The sequence below is a fragment of the Lacerta agilis genome, chromosome 6, assembly GCF_009819535.1.
Source record: "Lacerta agilis isolate rLacAgi1 chromosome 6, rLacAgi1.pri, whole genome shotgun sequence".
NCBI lineage: Eukaryota > Metazoa > Chordata > Lepidosauria > Squamata > Lacertidae > Lacerta > Lacerta agilis.
The window spans coordinates 65,451,351-65,465,696 of record NC_046317.1 but is presented as its reverse complement, the minus strand read 5'-3'; the positions used below and the strand labels follow the sequence as shown (position 1 = coordinate 65,465,696).

Genomic DNA, 14,346 nt, shown 5'->3' with positions numbered 1-14,346 from the left:
CACAAACACAGACATGTGTAGTTGTGTCTCCTCCATTATTAGCCCTCCTCATAATTCAGTTATTTTTACCTTCATCCTCTGAATTTTGCTTCCTCTTTTTCCTGGATTTTGAGTTCTTTTTGTTTTTCATATCCAGAAGCTCCTTAATGCGCTGGGTAACTGAAAATCCAAAGCATCGTTGATTGAGTGATGGCAAAAACATTAAATGCTCACTGCCCTGTTTTACTCAGCCATGGCAGAAGAGGGGCCTGTATTTATTGAATTCACACATCACAAAATCAGCTCTATCCATCTCCTTTTCATTACATGTCAAGATCAGTTTTCATTTTAAACATCAAGATCAGTTTAACAATGAATGTAATAAGAAGGAAGTTCAGATTCTAAAAAAATTCTTTTTTGGTTTATTAATTTGATTAAAAATGAGCTGGAATGTTTACCATTCATGGATGGAAACTTTTCAGGATTATGGCTGCTGATGGGGTTATACATCTGATGCCAGGGACAAAAAAGGGCCTGATTTCTTACTAATGAAGTCTCCTAACCAATTATTTTCTTCCAGCAACTTTCAAAATAGTGCACTTGGAATAAAACCATTCCACTGAATGCTTTCTCTTCACTTCCTAAAGCATTTAACATGATATAGAGCAAAAGTTCTTGAACCAGGTTAACCCAACTCCCCAAATGTATATCTTGACAAACAGAGCAACATGAAAGACATTTGGCCGTTTACTCTGAGTGAGCTTGCCAGCTGTGATCTTAAAAAAATGTGATACATCTGATGCAATTATTTATGTCACCGTTTTTTCCATCTACTTAATTATGTCAGCCTTCCTTTAGAATTCTTATAATAGCTTATCACCAAGTTCTAAAGGAACATTCCAAATTGCTGCCCACCTCCCCAAAAGAGGCTAGATATTTTCACTCAAAGAAACAAACTCAATGGGAGCAGATCAACCCCTTAAAATAGCAGAAATGTTTTTCTACTTAGTTGTTTTCTAAGGCTGGAGTGGAGAGAGAAATTTGCTTTGTAATTGTTATTGTTATAACTTGGCTATTATTGGGTTTCATTGGAAAACTAATAAAAATTTATTAAAAGAAGTAGTAGTCTGCTTTGTGCAAAAAGTCAGGTAAACTTTTTGTTGTAACACCTGCTCTATTTCACTTTCTAGCAAAAAAATAGCTGTTGCTTTTAATCCTGCTGCATTCTTTTGAGCTCCTTTACTATCAGAATGTCCTGAGCTTTGTTATTACTTTTTACTTACAGTACCTAATATATTACAGTAAGAATAAAATATATTAAAAATTACATAGATAAGTGCCTTATAGGTAATAATTCTAAAACTTCATTTTCCCTCAATCTGGAAATGAAAAGGTTGCCTACTCCTGCTGAACACGATCTCTACTTAATTTTATTTGCTATAGTGCTGCAATGTTTTTCACCCTTATTAGATAAGGCACTTACTATTTTCATCATTGACCTGGTTGAGATGACGATAGATATAGCCTTCTAGATAAGACTGGAACTTGGGTGATGGGGAGAAAAAGGCCAGACTGATGGCCATGAGTTCCCAGCCCCATGCCAGGCTTCGGTAGCACATATTGTCTGTTGTTTGTCTAATCAGTTGTATGTACAGCTCATCCCGTAAACCTTGAATGCTCCAGCACTTGGCAACAGTGATCAAAGCCACATGATCCCGGTCCATCCGAGCCTGGCGGTCACCCATGTAGATCTGCACCAGTTTAAATATTTCACAAGCTTCCTTTTTAATGGTGTGGTTGCTGGTGATGAGCATTGGCTTTTTGATGGAGCCACCATTCCAGGAGAGCATGTTGGCAATGGAGAGCCTTCGGCGAAAGATGCCCTGAGTGTGCATATTTAGGTTTTTCGAGGCCCAGTCAGCCATGCTGCTTTGAGAGATAGGCTTTCGTATGGTGTGGAAGGGAAACTGATACCCCATGTTGGTGCCAGGCTGGTCATTATTTTCTTGCTGGGAATCAGGCCTTATTGTTCCAGGCTGCAATGGAGAACAGAAAGAAAATGGTAAAAAAAAAAAAAAGCTGAGCTACTCATATTTCCTAGAGCAGAACAGCTAACTATAGTCACTTCCAAAAGAGGGGGCAATCTTTTACAAGTCCCAGTGTCTACTGACAACTTGAGAGGCTCTCTCCCTCCCTCTCTGTCTCCGTCCCTCTCTTCACTATCTCGTTGTCTCAATGTCTGAAACTTCAACTCACAACTCAAACCCATCCTCAAACACCCTTCTAACTTGGTTCCTGCTTTTGTAATATGAGGCCTTTCTTCATATGTCCCCTCAGGGAAGTGGCAAAATAAGAACAGGCCTTTTCAATGGTGGCTCCCCAATAATGGAATGCTCTCTTCAGAGATACACATCTTAGGCCATTCTTATCAATGTTCAGATGCTAGGCAAGGATGTTTACTCAGGCATCTGGCTCTTAATTGGGGTCATAGGGTATGCTACTCTAATTTGTATTGGGTGTTCATCTTTTAGTAGGGTTGAATAGGATTCTTCATATTTATGTTATAGCAGAATGAGCACCTTTACTCAATTCATGTTCATTTATCTTTCCTGGTGCATTTTAAATGTTGTGTAGGCATGCTTTTATATAATTTGCTTTGACACATTTTTGTAGTAAGCAACAAATAAATGCAGTAATAATAGTTATTGTTGTTATTGTTACTACAGAAGCTCCAGTTTTCATTGAACAACATCTTCCTTACATATTTGTCTCTATGAGAAGGCAGGGAAAGACATGGTGTCCTATTACTGGTAATTTTGTTTATTTTGTTCCTTATGAGGTACAATGATCTCTGTTCTCTGTCACAAAAGAACAGCTGGGGAGATCTGGGTGCTCACAGATGAACAATAGCCTCAGGGATGGGTCCTGGTGTTGTCACAAGGAGGACAGCTGTCCCTTGTGCTATTGACAGGTTTGTTATGCTGGATTCTCTTAGTTGTTGCCTCAGTGCATTAGGCTGTAGGGGAAACTCATGAGGAGTCCTCCAGGAGTAGAATTTTTCAATACTGTCAGCTCATTCTAAAAGTTATTAGCACCATGAACTTTTTTTTTTTACTTTTCAAATTCATATTTTGGATTATTTTATTTGCTTTTTAGCTCATAGCATCTAACATTTCAAAGTATTGCTGTAGAAGGACAAAATATCATAGCTTTATTTTGTTTTTGTTTTTTTAACTACCCTGCATTGAGTCGTTTTAAGACATAGAGCTTGTTAAAAAGCACCAACTAAATATCTTCTGTGTTATAAAGCATGACAGTTGCAAAGTAGCCTCCACAAAGAGCTGAAATGGGCTTGAGGAAAAGCAGGGAGGTGTCTTCACAGCTTGTTTGTGTGGTGACAATGCTTAGACACCTCTACAACAACTAGAGGGAAAATGGAGGGGAGGAAGCTCAAGCTCAGACTTTGGAGGTAGCTCAGAAGAGCCTTAATGTCTTCCAGAAGTTAAGTGTCAGTTGACTGGTCTACAGTGAAGGGCATGCTACAGAAATGGCTATTATGGGAGAAAACCTGTCTGGTGGATGGGAGGGGTCAGGATCTACAGATTCACTAGTCACAGGTTCTAATCCTTTAGGTTAAAGAAGCAAACTAGGTAATATAAGAATGATGATTCCAGGTTTCTCCAAACATATAAATAAAACACTTTCCAAAAATCCTCTAAAGATGACAGTGTTGTCCTAATTGTTAAGTTTTTAGAGGATATGACAAATACGATACAGACATCATATAATGTACACACACACACACACACACACACTAGAATTATAGTCTGGAAAAGACCTAAAGGTCATCCAGTTCATCCCCCTGCTGATGCGTTCCTGCAGGTGACCATCCAGTCTTTGCTTAAACTCCCCTTAACAAAGTCTACCTCCTTTTGAGGCAGTCTGTTCCACTGTTGAATGAGTGGCATGAGGCATGGAGTCAAGAGGGCCTTTCAGGTCCCACTAACAGCTTCAGAAGTGGGGCAAGGAGAAGTGGCTCGTGGCTCCTTTAGGAATGTAGACAGCTGCCAGTTTTTGTTGGCTATCCTGACAGATTTAGCAACATCCCTTCTAAAGCCATTTCAAGAGGGCCCAAATGATTTGATAATTAGTGACACCCTTTTAAACGTAATCCCACCACAGGTGCCCCAAAACTCTCCAACCCACCACCACTTGGCCAATTGCATCCAAAGGCTTCATCAACTCCATTTCCACAAAATGCCTTGCTGCCTGATAAGAGAAGATTGTTAATAAAAGAATACCTGGGATGGTATCTGTGCTGATTCAGACGAAGACATATTTATCTGACTGGACACATTCTTTTCTAAAGAATCTATTTTTTCGTAGGTTCTCTTCTGCCTCACAGTGTCTTGCTGTACTGCTGGGTCATTTGAGAGGCTCCCTCTACTGTCCATTCGAGGTCTGTATAATGACCTGTTACTAGAAGTCACATCATCTCTTGAGCTCCTGCTATTACATTTTTTCAAGCGCTCCGACTGAAACTTAATTTTGTTACCCTCTGGCAAACTAGCGTTTTCCAGCATTTCTGCATCTAAGCTACCTTTACTTCCTCTGCAGGCTGCTGATCGATTCACCACAGCACGCATTTCTGCAATCAGCTTGTCATTCAGAGCACTGAGTTCACTGTTGCTGCCCACAGAGCCAGGTCTTCCCTGGCCAGGAGCCTGTCGCCTTCCTTTTCTCTTTCTCAGGCTTGGAGAAGGTCCTGTTGAATAGCCAGAGTCTTGCTGACTTATAACTGTAGGATACTCTTGAACCTGAAGACTGTTTTGCCGACTGTGGTGGGCCTCCATATTTTTGAGAACGTTTGCCTCCAAGATTTTCCAAGAGTGTTTGAAGCTGTCCCGGGAACTAAGCTGCCCTAGCTGTGGTTTAGCAACGCCATCAACTATCACACCTGTAGAGTTAGGATTTCTGGATGATTGGTCAACATTGACCATATGTTTAATATATTCTCTTCCAACAGGGCTGTACTCTGTTGCAGATGGGTTTCTCACATGCTTTTTTCCAGCTTGGTGCTGCTGCATACTTGGATGCTGTAATAATTTAACTGGTTGGGGTTTCTTATTTAAGCTGTTGCTTGGCGACATTTGTGGAGTTGTCCCATTCACATTTACACTCCCAGTGTCCATATCTACAGGGGGCTCATCATAAATTGGGGAATCAATTGATGGCTCATCATATATTGGTGCTGGAGAAGCATACTTCGGAGATGAAGGCTGTGATGTTTGAGTCTGACTTCCTGAAGGACTACTGAGCCCATTAGTTAACACTAGACAAAACCCTCCATTCTCTGTCTTCTTAATTTGCATTGACTGTTTTGTTTCTGCTGAAGCTGCTGGTTTCTGCATTGCTGGATTTGGGGTTATAGCCTGAGGTTGGGCATATATAACTTGTTTTGCATGCAGAGATTTCTGGCTGCTGGATTCTGCGCTGTTCTGCATCTGAAGCGAATTGCTCGAGGTGGAATTAACTTGTCTCAGACTGTTGACTTTGACCAGCATGGCTGCTTTAGTCCCTGGTAAAGGCTGCCACCGGGTAGGGGTGTCTCTGTATGGGGAAAATAAAGCATTTAGGAAAATAAAGCAAAAAATGCAATACTACCTTCAAGTGTAAAATACAGTCAAAAGTTTTATCCAAATATCCAACTGGACCTCCAGTGAAGAGGAGCTTAGGTTGGGTATGCATGCATCAGCCATGTAGGAGGATGGTATGCCCATGGAATGATCTGTGGGCAGAGATCTACTGCTGGTGGTGCTTCTGTCAGGAGTAGGCCCCCAAACAGTGCATTTCTGAGATGTTTTGGTGGGTGGCCTTGAACCAAATGGCTTCAAAGATCCTTATTTGCCCTAGGATTGAGAGGCCCATCATCTATGCCAGCCTGGAGGTTAATCCTGCACCCCACCCTTCATTGGTTTCAATGCAACACACTTAGTATTGTTCTGTCCACAATTATTGTATTAGGAACAACTTCTATAACAAACCATTGTGCAGGCATTTCCTTTGTTTCTATCAGAGCAATTCAAGTTAGTAATGGAAAAATAATAAATCATACCTGCAACAGGAAAATGCTGCTCTCAGGGAGTCTGTCCCCTATCCCTTGGACAAGCCCTCCCCTGTTTAACTCCATAGGACATGGGGCATTAATTTTTCAACATCCAAACACTGCATATGGTCTCTACAGTGCTACTTTTCAGTTGTGAGTAAAGATCATATTTTTGTTGTCTGCTGATTTCTGTTGAGTCTTGGGGGAAAGGAAGACTTTGTCCCATTCAGCAAAGAAAAAAACCTGTGGGCTTAATTTTTTTAGCAGTGTCCTCCCTTGTTCTTCTAATGAATGCTGAGGAATCTAGAAGTTCAACACCTGTTTGTTTCCCCTTGTATGTATTTTACTTCTACACTGTAACAGCAGTCATTTCTTTTTTTCTTATGTCATCTAGGAACTACGATAAAGGATGGACTCTAATGAGCAAACCTTTAAGAATAAGAGTTTACTTATTTTTTCTCTTCCTTCCCCATCTCTATTAGATTCTACAGCTTGTGAGCAGGGCAGGTTTTCCTTAAAAAACTAAAAACTTTATGTGCTGACAGAATGATTGGCTTAGCTGCACTCCACTGATTTCCACCCACATAATTTGCATATATTCAGAGTTGCCTTTAAAGTTCCTGGAACTGAATGTGTCACTCCACAAGGGCAAATGCCAGGGTGACATTTCTATAAGTTTTGAAAGAAGGAGGAAAAAAATGAAACAAAAAGTAGAAATAGCAACCATTTAAATGCTATCATGCCTCATCACTACAGAAGATCTGGCTGCTTTCTCATATTGAATGATTATTCTTGGTTATAAGAAGGGTTTTTGTTGCTGTTGTTGTTTTGCTGTTCCTCCCAGCATAGTAAATAAATGAGTTCTCTTTCAAATGTGTCTTAGGATTCAATCCAGGTCCATATGCAGTTCCACACTACTAGTATGAACTCCAGAAAATCATGTGTTGTAACAGTCATGCAACTCACCACCAATTTATTTGCCCAGGCAATTAGCACTTGCCCATCTTCTCACCAAATCCAGAGAATTGCATTAAAATCCCCAAATTCCTAAATTGTTGGGATGGCTGTCAACTTGGATGTCTTAAAAGAGGATTAGACAAATTCATGGTAAATAAGGCTACCATGAAGGATAATGGATACTGATAGGTTTTACCTCCACAGTTGGGGGCAATATGAATACTAGCTGATAGCAATCATAAGTGACACCAGTGGTGTTGTATGCAGGTTTCTGCTTGAAAGCTTCCCATAGGCATCTGGTTAGACATTGTGAGAACAGGATGCTGGACTAGAAGATGTTGCCTTTGGTTTGATCCAACGGCACTCTTACGTTCTTATGAGACAGAAAGAGTAAGAGGAGGACAAAGACTGGCATCTGAATAGATACTTCTGCTGTTATTTTCCAAGTGGAGGAAACAAAACAGCATTCTCTCTATCTTGTTAAGAATACAGAGTCCAGAGTGACAAGACTAGCATTTCAGGGAAATACAGTGGAACCTCGTATTACGTACCATCCTCCTTGCAAATGCTTCGGGTTACGAGCTCCGCTAACCTGGAAGTAGATGCTCCCGGTTGCGAACTTCCCCCCAGGATGGGAGCAGAAGTCATGCGCCAGCAGCAGCGGGAGGCGACATTAGTGAAAGCGCGCCTCGGGTTATGAACGGTTTGGGCTTAAGTACGGACCTCTGGAACTGTACAGCACTGTTGTATGACGGGGGGGCGGACAGAATCTGGGCAGGTGAGCAGAGCAGGTGACAGGCAGAACACTTGTTTGCAAATATCAGACGGCATCAACTGAAGTTAATGAACAGTTTCCTTCTATTTCCTATTACCAAACAGTTACCAATACAAGAGCCAGCACGACCAGGAAATGTTATTCTTCAAGTTTTGCCTATGTGAAAGCTTTATTCCGAACTCATCGGTCCGCAGCATGAAATGCAGTCTGGTTAACCTACATAATGTTTTCATTTCTGTTTCCAGTTAATTATAGCTTTTGTGTGGTTGCTTAGGCCTCATGGTTGTAGTCTTGAGTTAAGCTACCTGCAGTAAGACTCACCACAAACCAAACTATATCATATATACTAGGAGCGAACTCAATTATCCGAGTGCTGTTCCATGGCACCACCCACCCACAAAATATTCCAAAACAGTCCAACAAGGGTGTAGCGTGCTCAGTGGTGATGGAATGCTGGCTGGCTGTTATGGAGGGAGGGAACAGAGTAGTTGGGCAACACTTCACACTGCAACATCTTATTGCAGATTGCACTTGTAAATATGTAACACTAACCCCTCCCCTCCAATCGGTTTTCTGCCCAACCAAGCAGAGGGTGCTCATAGAAAGTTTACTGGAACTTATGCCAGACTCAAAGTGGGTCAAATCTATCTGGATGAAGACCGAGTAATTCAATGAATTAATTGCATCAGTTAGTTAACCAAGTGGTCTTTTGATGAAGCAGCAGAGTTTAAATTTGGTTGAATACCTGGTACATTTTATTATATATTGCTTTTGTATAAAGTGCTGAGGGAACAATACTTGGAACAAATTTTTGGGAGGTATGTGGAGAGGTCCTTCCATGAGGCTATAAACTTTCCGCTCTGTAGCCAAGACAGACACGTTACTGTAAAGACTGCATGTTTTTTAACCCTAGTAAATGATGATAGGATAATTTTTTTAAACGAACATTGTGGGGATAACCAACGTCTGGGACAGCCAGTAATTCCCGAAGTGCCTGCTCCCACTAGCCGTGAACGGGTAATTTACGTTGGTTATGAAGCTGAAGGTCGTGAGATTGTTGTTTGGAGGTCCGGAGGTTTCTGAAGGTTTCTTTGGAGTCACGAAGGCTCCTCTGGAGTTACGAAGGCTTGAGGTTCCAATAAGGAAAAGATAAAAGAGCTGGCCAAAACTAAGCGACCAAATAAAACTTAGGAATGAAATAAAATAAGAGACTGCAGTCAATGGTGGAGTTGCGCTCTCCCGACTACCACTCTGTGCGGCTTGGTTTCTCTTTCGCTTTCTTTCTCTCTAGGCTTGTCTCGCACAGTTGTTCTCTCTTGGCTTGTCTCGCGCACTCTACACACCGCTACAGACGGCAGGGGCCATTTATTAGTAAACTGAACAACGTCATAACATTATCAATAACCAATCACAACACTGTATCTGGGTGAGTTTCCGGGCGGGAAACTTCTTTCTGACCGTTACTGAGGCTGTTTTTGGCGCGCTTTGCTGCTAGCGCGGAGGGATCCAGGCAGCAAACCTCTGCCGGATCTCCTTGCCTTCCGTGCATAGCGCGGAAGGTTACCTAACTGCGGCAAGGTGCAGGAGCACCTGAAAACGTATTCCCACAGAGAATACTGTGTCTTGCCAGAGATATTCAGAATTTTAAGTTTATTACTGTTTTTATTTTATTCAGATTTGTGTAACTTTGATTTATTTGAACATGTGTTAAAATAGGGGCCATTTTTTCATGGTAAACACTGATTTGCCTGTGAATTTCAGAATCTTACATTTGTTTAAGTTGCACAATATATATTTTTTATTTGGAACTCTCTCAATTTTGTTTACCTTAACTTGTGTTACTTTCATATGGCTATGTACTTCTCTTTGTTAAACCCTCTTGCTTTGTGATGGTCTGATGACAAATGAATCTTAAGTGGCAGTGGCAGAGAGAAGGTGGAGATTGTTGGGTCGTTAGAACAAATGGTCAGGAAACCCAAGGAATTTAATCACCAGTTCTGCTCTTCAGAAGAATTAGCAGCAATCACAACAGAGAACAGTTAATTTGATGACTCCCCAAAAGTATTTTTAGCTTGTCTTCAGAAAAGGAAATATTTTTATTTCACAACAAAGAAACAAAGGGAAACACACAGGGCTGCATCCTGCATATAATAGGATACAAGTGAGCAAAATATCCTTAATATAAACTGGCATGGCAAATACGACTACGCCAAGTTTGCTCAGGAAAAGCTTATGGAGAAGCAAGAATCACTGATTCCAAAAAAGTTGTAACTACTCAAAAGCATATTTACCAATGGCTCAAAATACATTTGAAGAACACAAAGTTGAGAAAGATCTAGTATAATCACACTTACAATCTAACTAGACTTGATGCATCTTTCCCCCCTTCCCTCAACAAAGATTTATGACTGAATTTTATTAGCATTTAGAACAGCCACGCTGGATGCCATCTTGAATTTTCAGCAGAACTCTCACCGTGCTCAAGATCTGCACAGAGAAATAGTAAAACCTAAAAAGTGGGTGAATCACTGCTGGGTGAGAGAGATTCTGCTGCAACATCTCCACAAACTGTCGCCCGAATACTTATTATTTTCCCCATATCCCCTCAGCAGCCGGAAGTTGCACAAACGGGCGTTATTCACTTAATACACAAACTAGTCCTCAGAGGGAAAAAACTTTCATGTGGATAAGTCCAGTCATTTTGGGTATTGAGCATGATGGTGAAGCGCAGTATAAATTATTACAGCAAATAAGTAAATAAAACAAACTGGGCTGTATCAAGTGAAGTCATTGCACTCACAAAACTTCCACACATGCAATCGAACTTTCCCTCCCTCTCCTCCCCTTCCCTAAATCTGCTCTTGGGGTCCTCCTAACCCTCCAGAGCAGATCTGAGGGGCACACAGGGAAAGGAGAAGTAGGGAAAGTTTCAGCGAAAGTCCTTTTTCAAGTGCAATATTTCATTGGCTTCAACCCATTACATCTGACACAGCCATACTGTTGATTATGATTTTTAAAAAATAACTTTAAGAGTGTATATTTTACACAGCTGGAACATTTGAGGACTGGGAGTCTCCTAACATTTCTACTCCCACGGTTCCTCCTTTATCTACCATCAGAACCTAAGGCTGTGAGGAGAGACAGCAATACGTATAGCAGCAGCGGCAGCCAACGCCCAATGCAGAAGCCTTGGCCTGTGAGGGACTAATGCCTGGTTGCTTCAACAGTCAGTTCTAGGCCAGGAGTTCCAGCTGCAGACTGACACTTGACAGACTGGCAGAGAACTGGTGGGGAGGGAGGGAGATTTATATACACCTTTGCTCAGCTCTAGAAAATATTGTTCCATTGTCCTTTTTATTGTGTTTTAAATATATTCTAAGCTGCCTTGAGAGCTTCAGCTATCCGCCTTCTTAGCTCAGTTGGTAGAGCAAAAGACTCTAATTTCAGCTGGAAGGAGCAGTATAAATACTCCAGAAGGCAGGTAGGCAGGCAATGTCAGGATTTAGCCCCTCCCCCCGACATGTTTGGACAAGGGCATTTCTCAAGTCTGTCCTGTGCAACTCTGTGAACAAACATATTACTTTGTAATGGCAAAGCCGCAGCACTGGCCTTAAAAACAAAACAAAACACAAGTGTGCAAAAGTCAAGATTATGCCCTAAGAAATGAATGCAGCTAGTGCAAAGCCTGCTATTTCACCTCTCTATTTTAAGCACCACTTTCTTCCTCCTCTATGAAAGCTGGTCTCAAGGCAAGCTCTTCCACCTGCCACGTTGTTGAAACCTGAGAACTCTCCATGTAACAGACTGATAGGTTAGAACAGATGCGTCTCAATACCACCAGGGGGAAAGGCTGCCAAGCTTGCATAATATCTTTTAGGCTTTGCCAGCTTTCGTTTAGAAAAATAGCTGCATAGGTGCCAACTCTATACGTGTGTCAAAAATGCAAAAGGGCTTGCATTCTGCACAGTTTTCAACAGGTGTTATATCCTTTTTGTGCAGTTGTCTTTGTCTATATCAGACAACGGTTAAAAAACGTCATAGGCAGCTGTTCATATGGGATTATGTGAACTTATGGCTTTATAATATTTTGTCTGCACTTCTGTCTCAGTTCTGCCTCACTGAAATTCTGTGTCATCAGATTAGTTTTCTTTTTCTTCAAGCAGCAGACCCTAGTATTCTCGGGCTCATGCAATAGCTGGGAGATTTAAGAGGGGGCCCTGCTAACTAATCCAAATCTGCCATGGAGCAGGGAAGAAGCTTTTTAAAGAGACAGAAATTCATTGGGAAAGTAGGAGAGAAATGGAGTTTAGCTGTTCGGTTTGGGATCCAAAGAAAAAGTGAGAATAAGAGAAGTGCTCTCACTACCTGAAAAACTCTCAGCTTCATACACAAAAGATACACAAATTAACAGTTGGAAGAAGAGCAATCAGTAGCAAAAGCTCACCTTATTGCTCCGAAACACCCGCTCAGAACATGGAGAAATATCACCATGGAAATGATTAACCTTGTAGACTTAGTTTGAGCAAACAAACCCTTTTTTCAAATACAATCATATGCCTGACTTCAATTGGGTTGCCAGTCAGTGAATGTACCGTAATACCCTTTTTATGAGGACCAGCCAAGGTTTCAAAAAGCAGCTTGCAAAGCTTTTGATTTTCATAGACATATTTATCAGGCTAAGGTTAATGTTGTATTTAGATTTGAGCATAATGTCAGGGACTGGTTTTTGTATTTTCAAAAGGAGCCATGTCCATTTCTGCTTAGTCCCAGTGGGCTTTGTGTGACTTTAGCAGATGGACTAGTCTTAATTTAATCATATCTGTGAATACTTCCACCATTCTAAGGCTGGCAGGGGTGGGGAGCAGGAACCAAAGCAAAATAGCAATAAGGATAAGCTGGACTTTATATCATGCCAGAAACACCTACTTTCCCCCACACCCATCTACTTACCGTATTTTTCCGTGTATAAGACTAGGCTTTTCCCCTAAAAAATAATGTCGAAAATTAGGGGGCATCTTATACACAGATACATCTCCCCCCACTTTCTTAAAAAATGTCTCCAAAAATAGAGGGTGTTTTATACATGGGGGCATCATATAAATGGAAAAATACGGTATCTACACACACACACACACACACACACACACACACACACAGTTAACTATCTTACCCAAATAAGAATTCTGAATAACCTAAAAGCTCATATATGCATTTTGATTTGCAAGTTAGTCATAATACAAGCACAAAGTAGCATCCTACCATTTATGTGGTTTTTGAATTAGCATGTAGTCACTGCTATAAAATAATAAGTTTTATTTTATTTGCCACACCAGCCAAAAATGTGCTGCTAAACATTTGTTTTGGCATGAAACCATCTGTCCATGTAAAATTCTGCATAGGGTTCAGTTGCCAGTTTCTTCCCAATTATCTTCCATACTGGCATTTTAAGTGATTGCATAACAATAGGACCATCTTTTAGTTTTGAGGGTAGGGAGAGTATTTACTTTGCCACTGTCCCTTGGAAACAATCCTACAAATGCCCATGTGCTCAGTAGATGTGATCCCAAGGCTGAAAACATGGTTTTAAAGGTGTCAATTTCTTTCCTCTCACAGTGTTTTTGGGTGAGTGTGGTTTGAAAAAGCCCAGTTCCCACTGAGCTCCTCAAAGGTGTAGATGGGATCAGTTGTTTTTTTTTTAAGCACAATCTACACTTCATTATGCACAGTTCCATGTTCCAAAAGCAGGCAGGGCTGGACTATTAGGCTAATAAGGCTATTTGGCTAATAAGGCCCTTATATCTTGTATTTCCTCAATTTTCCATTTGAGACCTTGGGCCTGTCACTCTTAGGGTGAAGAGGGAGAATTTAATTTTCTAGTTTTATTCTAGTCTTTTAATTTAGTTTTATAACTTCTCTGCATAACTTGCAAAGAACACTTGATATTTAGCTATAAGACCTATATGAGTTTTTTTTTAACTGAGTTTTTCTGTGCCAACACTCTACCTCTGGTTCATACATTCTTTACTGACATACTTTGAATTACAGTGAGCAGTTAAGTGGGTCCCTAATCCCCTTACTCTTACTTACTCCTCACCTTATCTATCTCTCCTGGTTCTGCAAGGCACGGGGAGGCCCCAGCGCTCCTAGCTTTTCTGAAGGGAAAGTCTTTATCTCTTTCTCTCCTGGGTCTGCGTGACACGGAGGCCCCCTTCTGGATCAGCGCTCCTAACTTCTCTGAAGGGAAAGATTTTTTCTTTTTATATTATAACTGGCATTGCTAGAGACTCAAAGCTGAGCTCTCACGGAAAGTCAGCCTTTTCTCAAACCTCTCTGAAGGGAGAGAGTGAGAGAAAGTCTTTTCAGCTTCTCTGGATTTACTGGACTGAAAATCTACCTCCTCCTCTCTGTACAAGTGAGTCCTTTATTCCTATTAGAAGCCTATAGGACAGCTTGATCTTCTTTTTAAGTCCTTTTCATATCCCCTCTTAAAGCCCCCCCCCTTCTTAGCTCTCTCTTCTCCCTTTTAAAG

At 41.0% G+C, this 14,346-nt stretch overlaps 1 protein-coding gene across 5 annotated transcripts in view; it reads right to left on the bottom strand.

Annotated features, from left to right (window-relative positions):
- Window positions 1-14,346, bottom strand: part of LOC117048848 (rho GTPase-activating protein 39-like) — a 107,981-nt gene that overhangs the window by 12,292 nt on the left and 81,343 nt on the right. For 4 of the 5 annotated variants that reach the window (XM_033153209.1, XM_033153213.1, XM_033153211.1 and 1 more), the window contains 3 exons: window positions 4,281-5,589; window positions 1,463-2,015; window positions 70-159 (listed from right to left, as the gene is read on the bottom strand). In XM_033153209.1, coding sequence (XP_033009100.1) covers window positions 70-159; window positions 1,463-2,015; window positions 4,281-5,589 — 1,952 coding nt within the window. The remainder of the gene's footprint in view (window positions 1-69; window positions 160-1,462; window positions 2,016-4,280; window positions 5,590-14,346) is intronic. The other variant, XM_033153212.1, reaches the window with a different exon arrangement.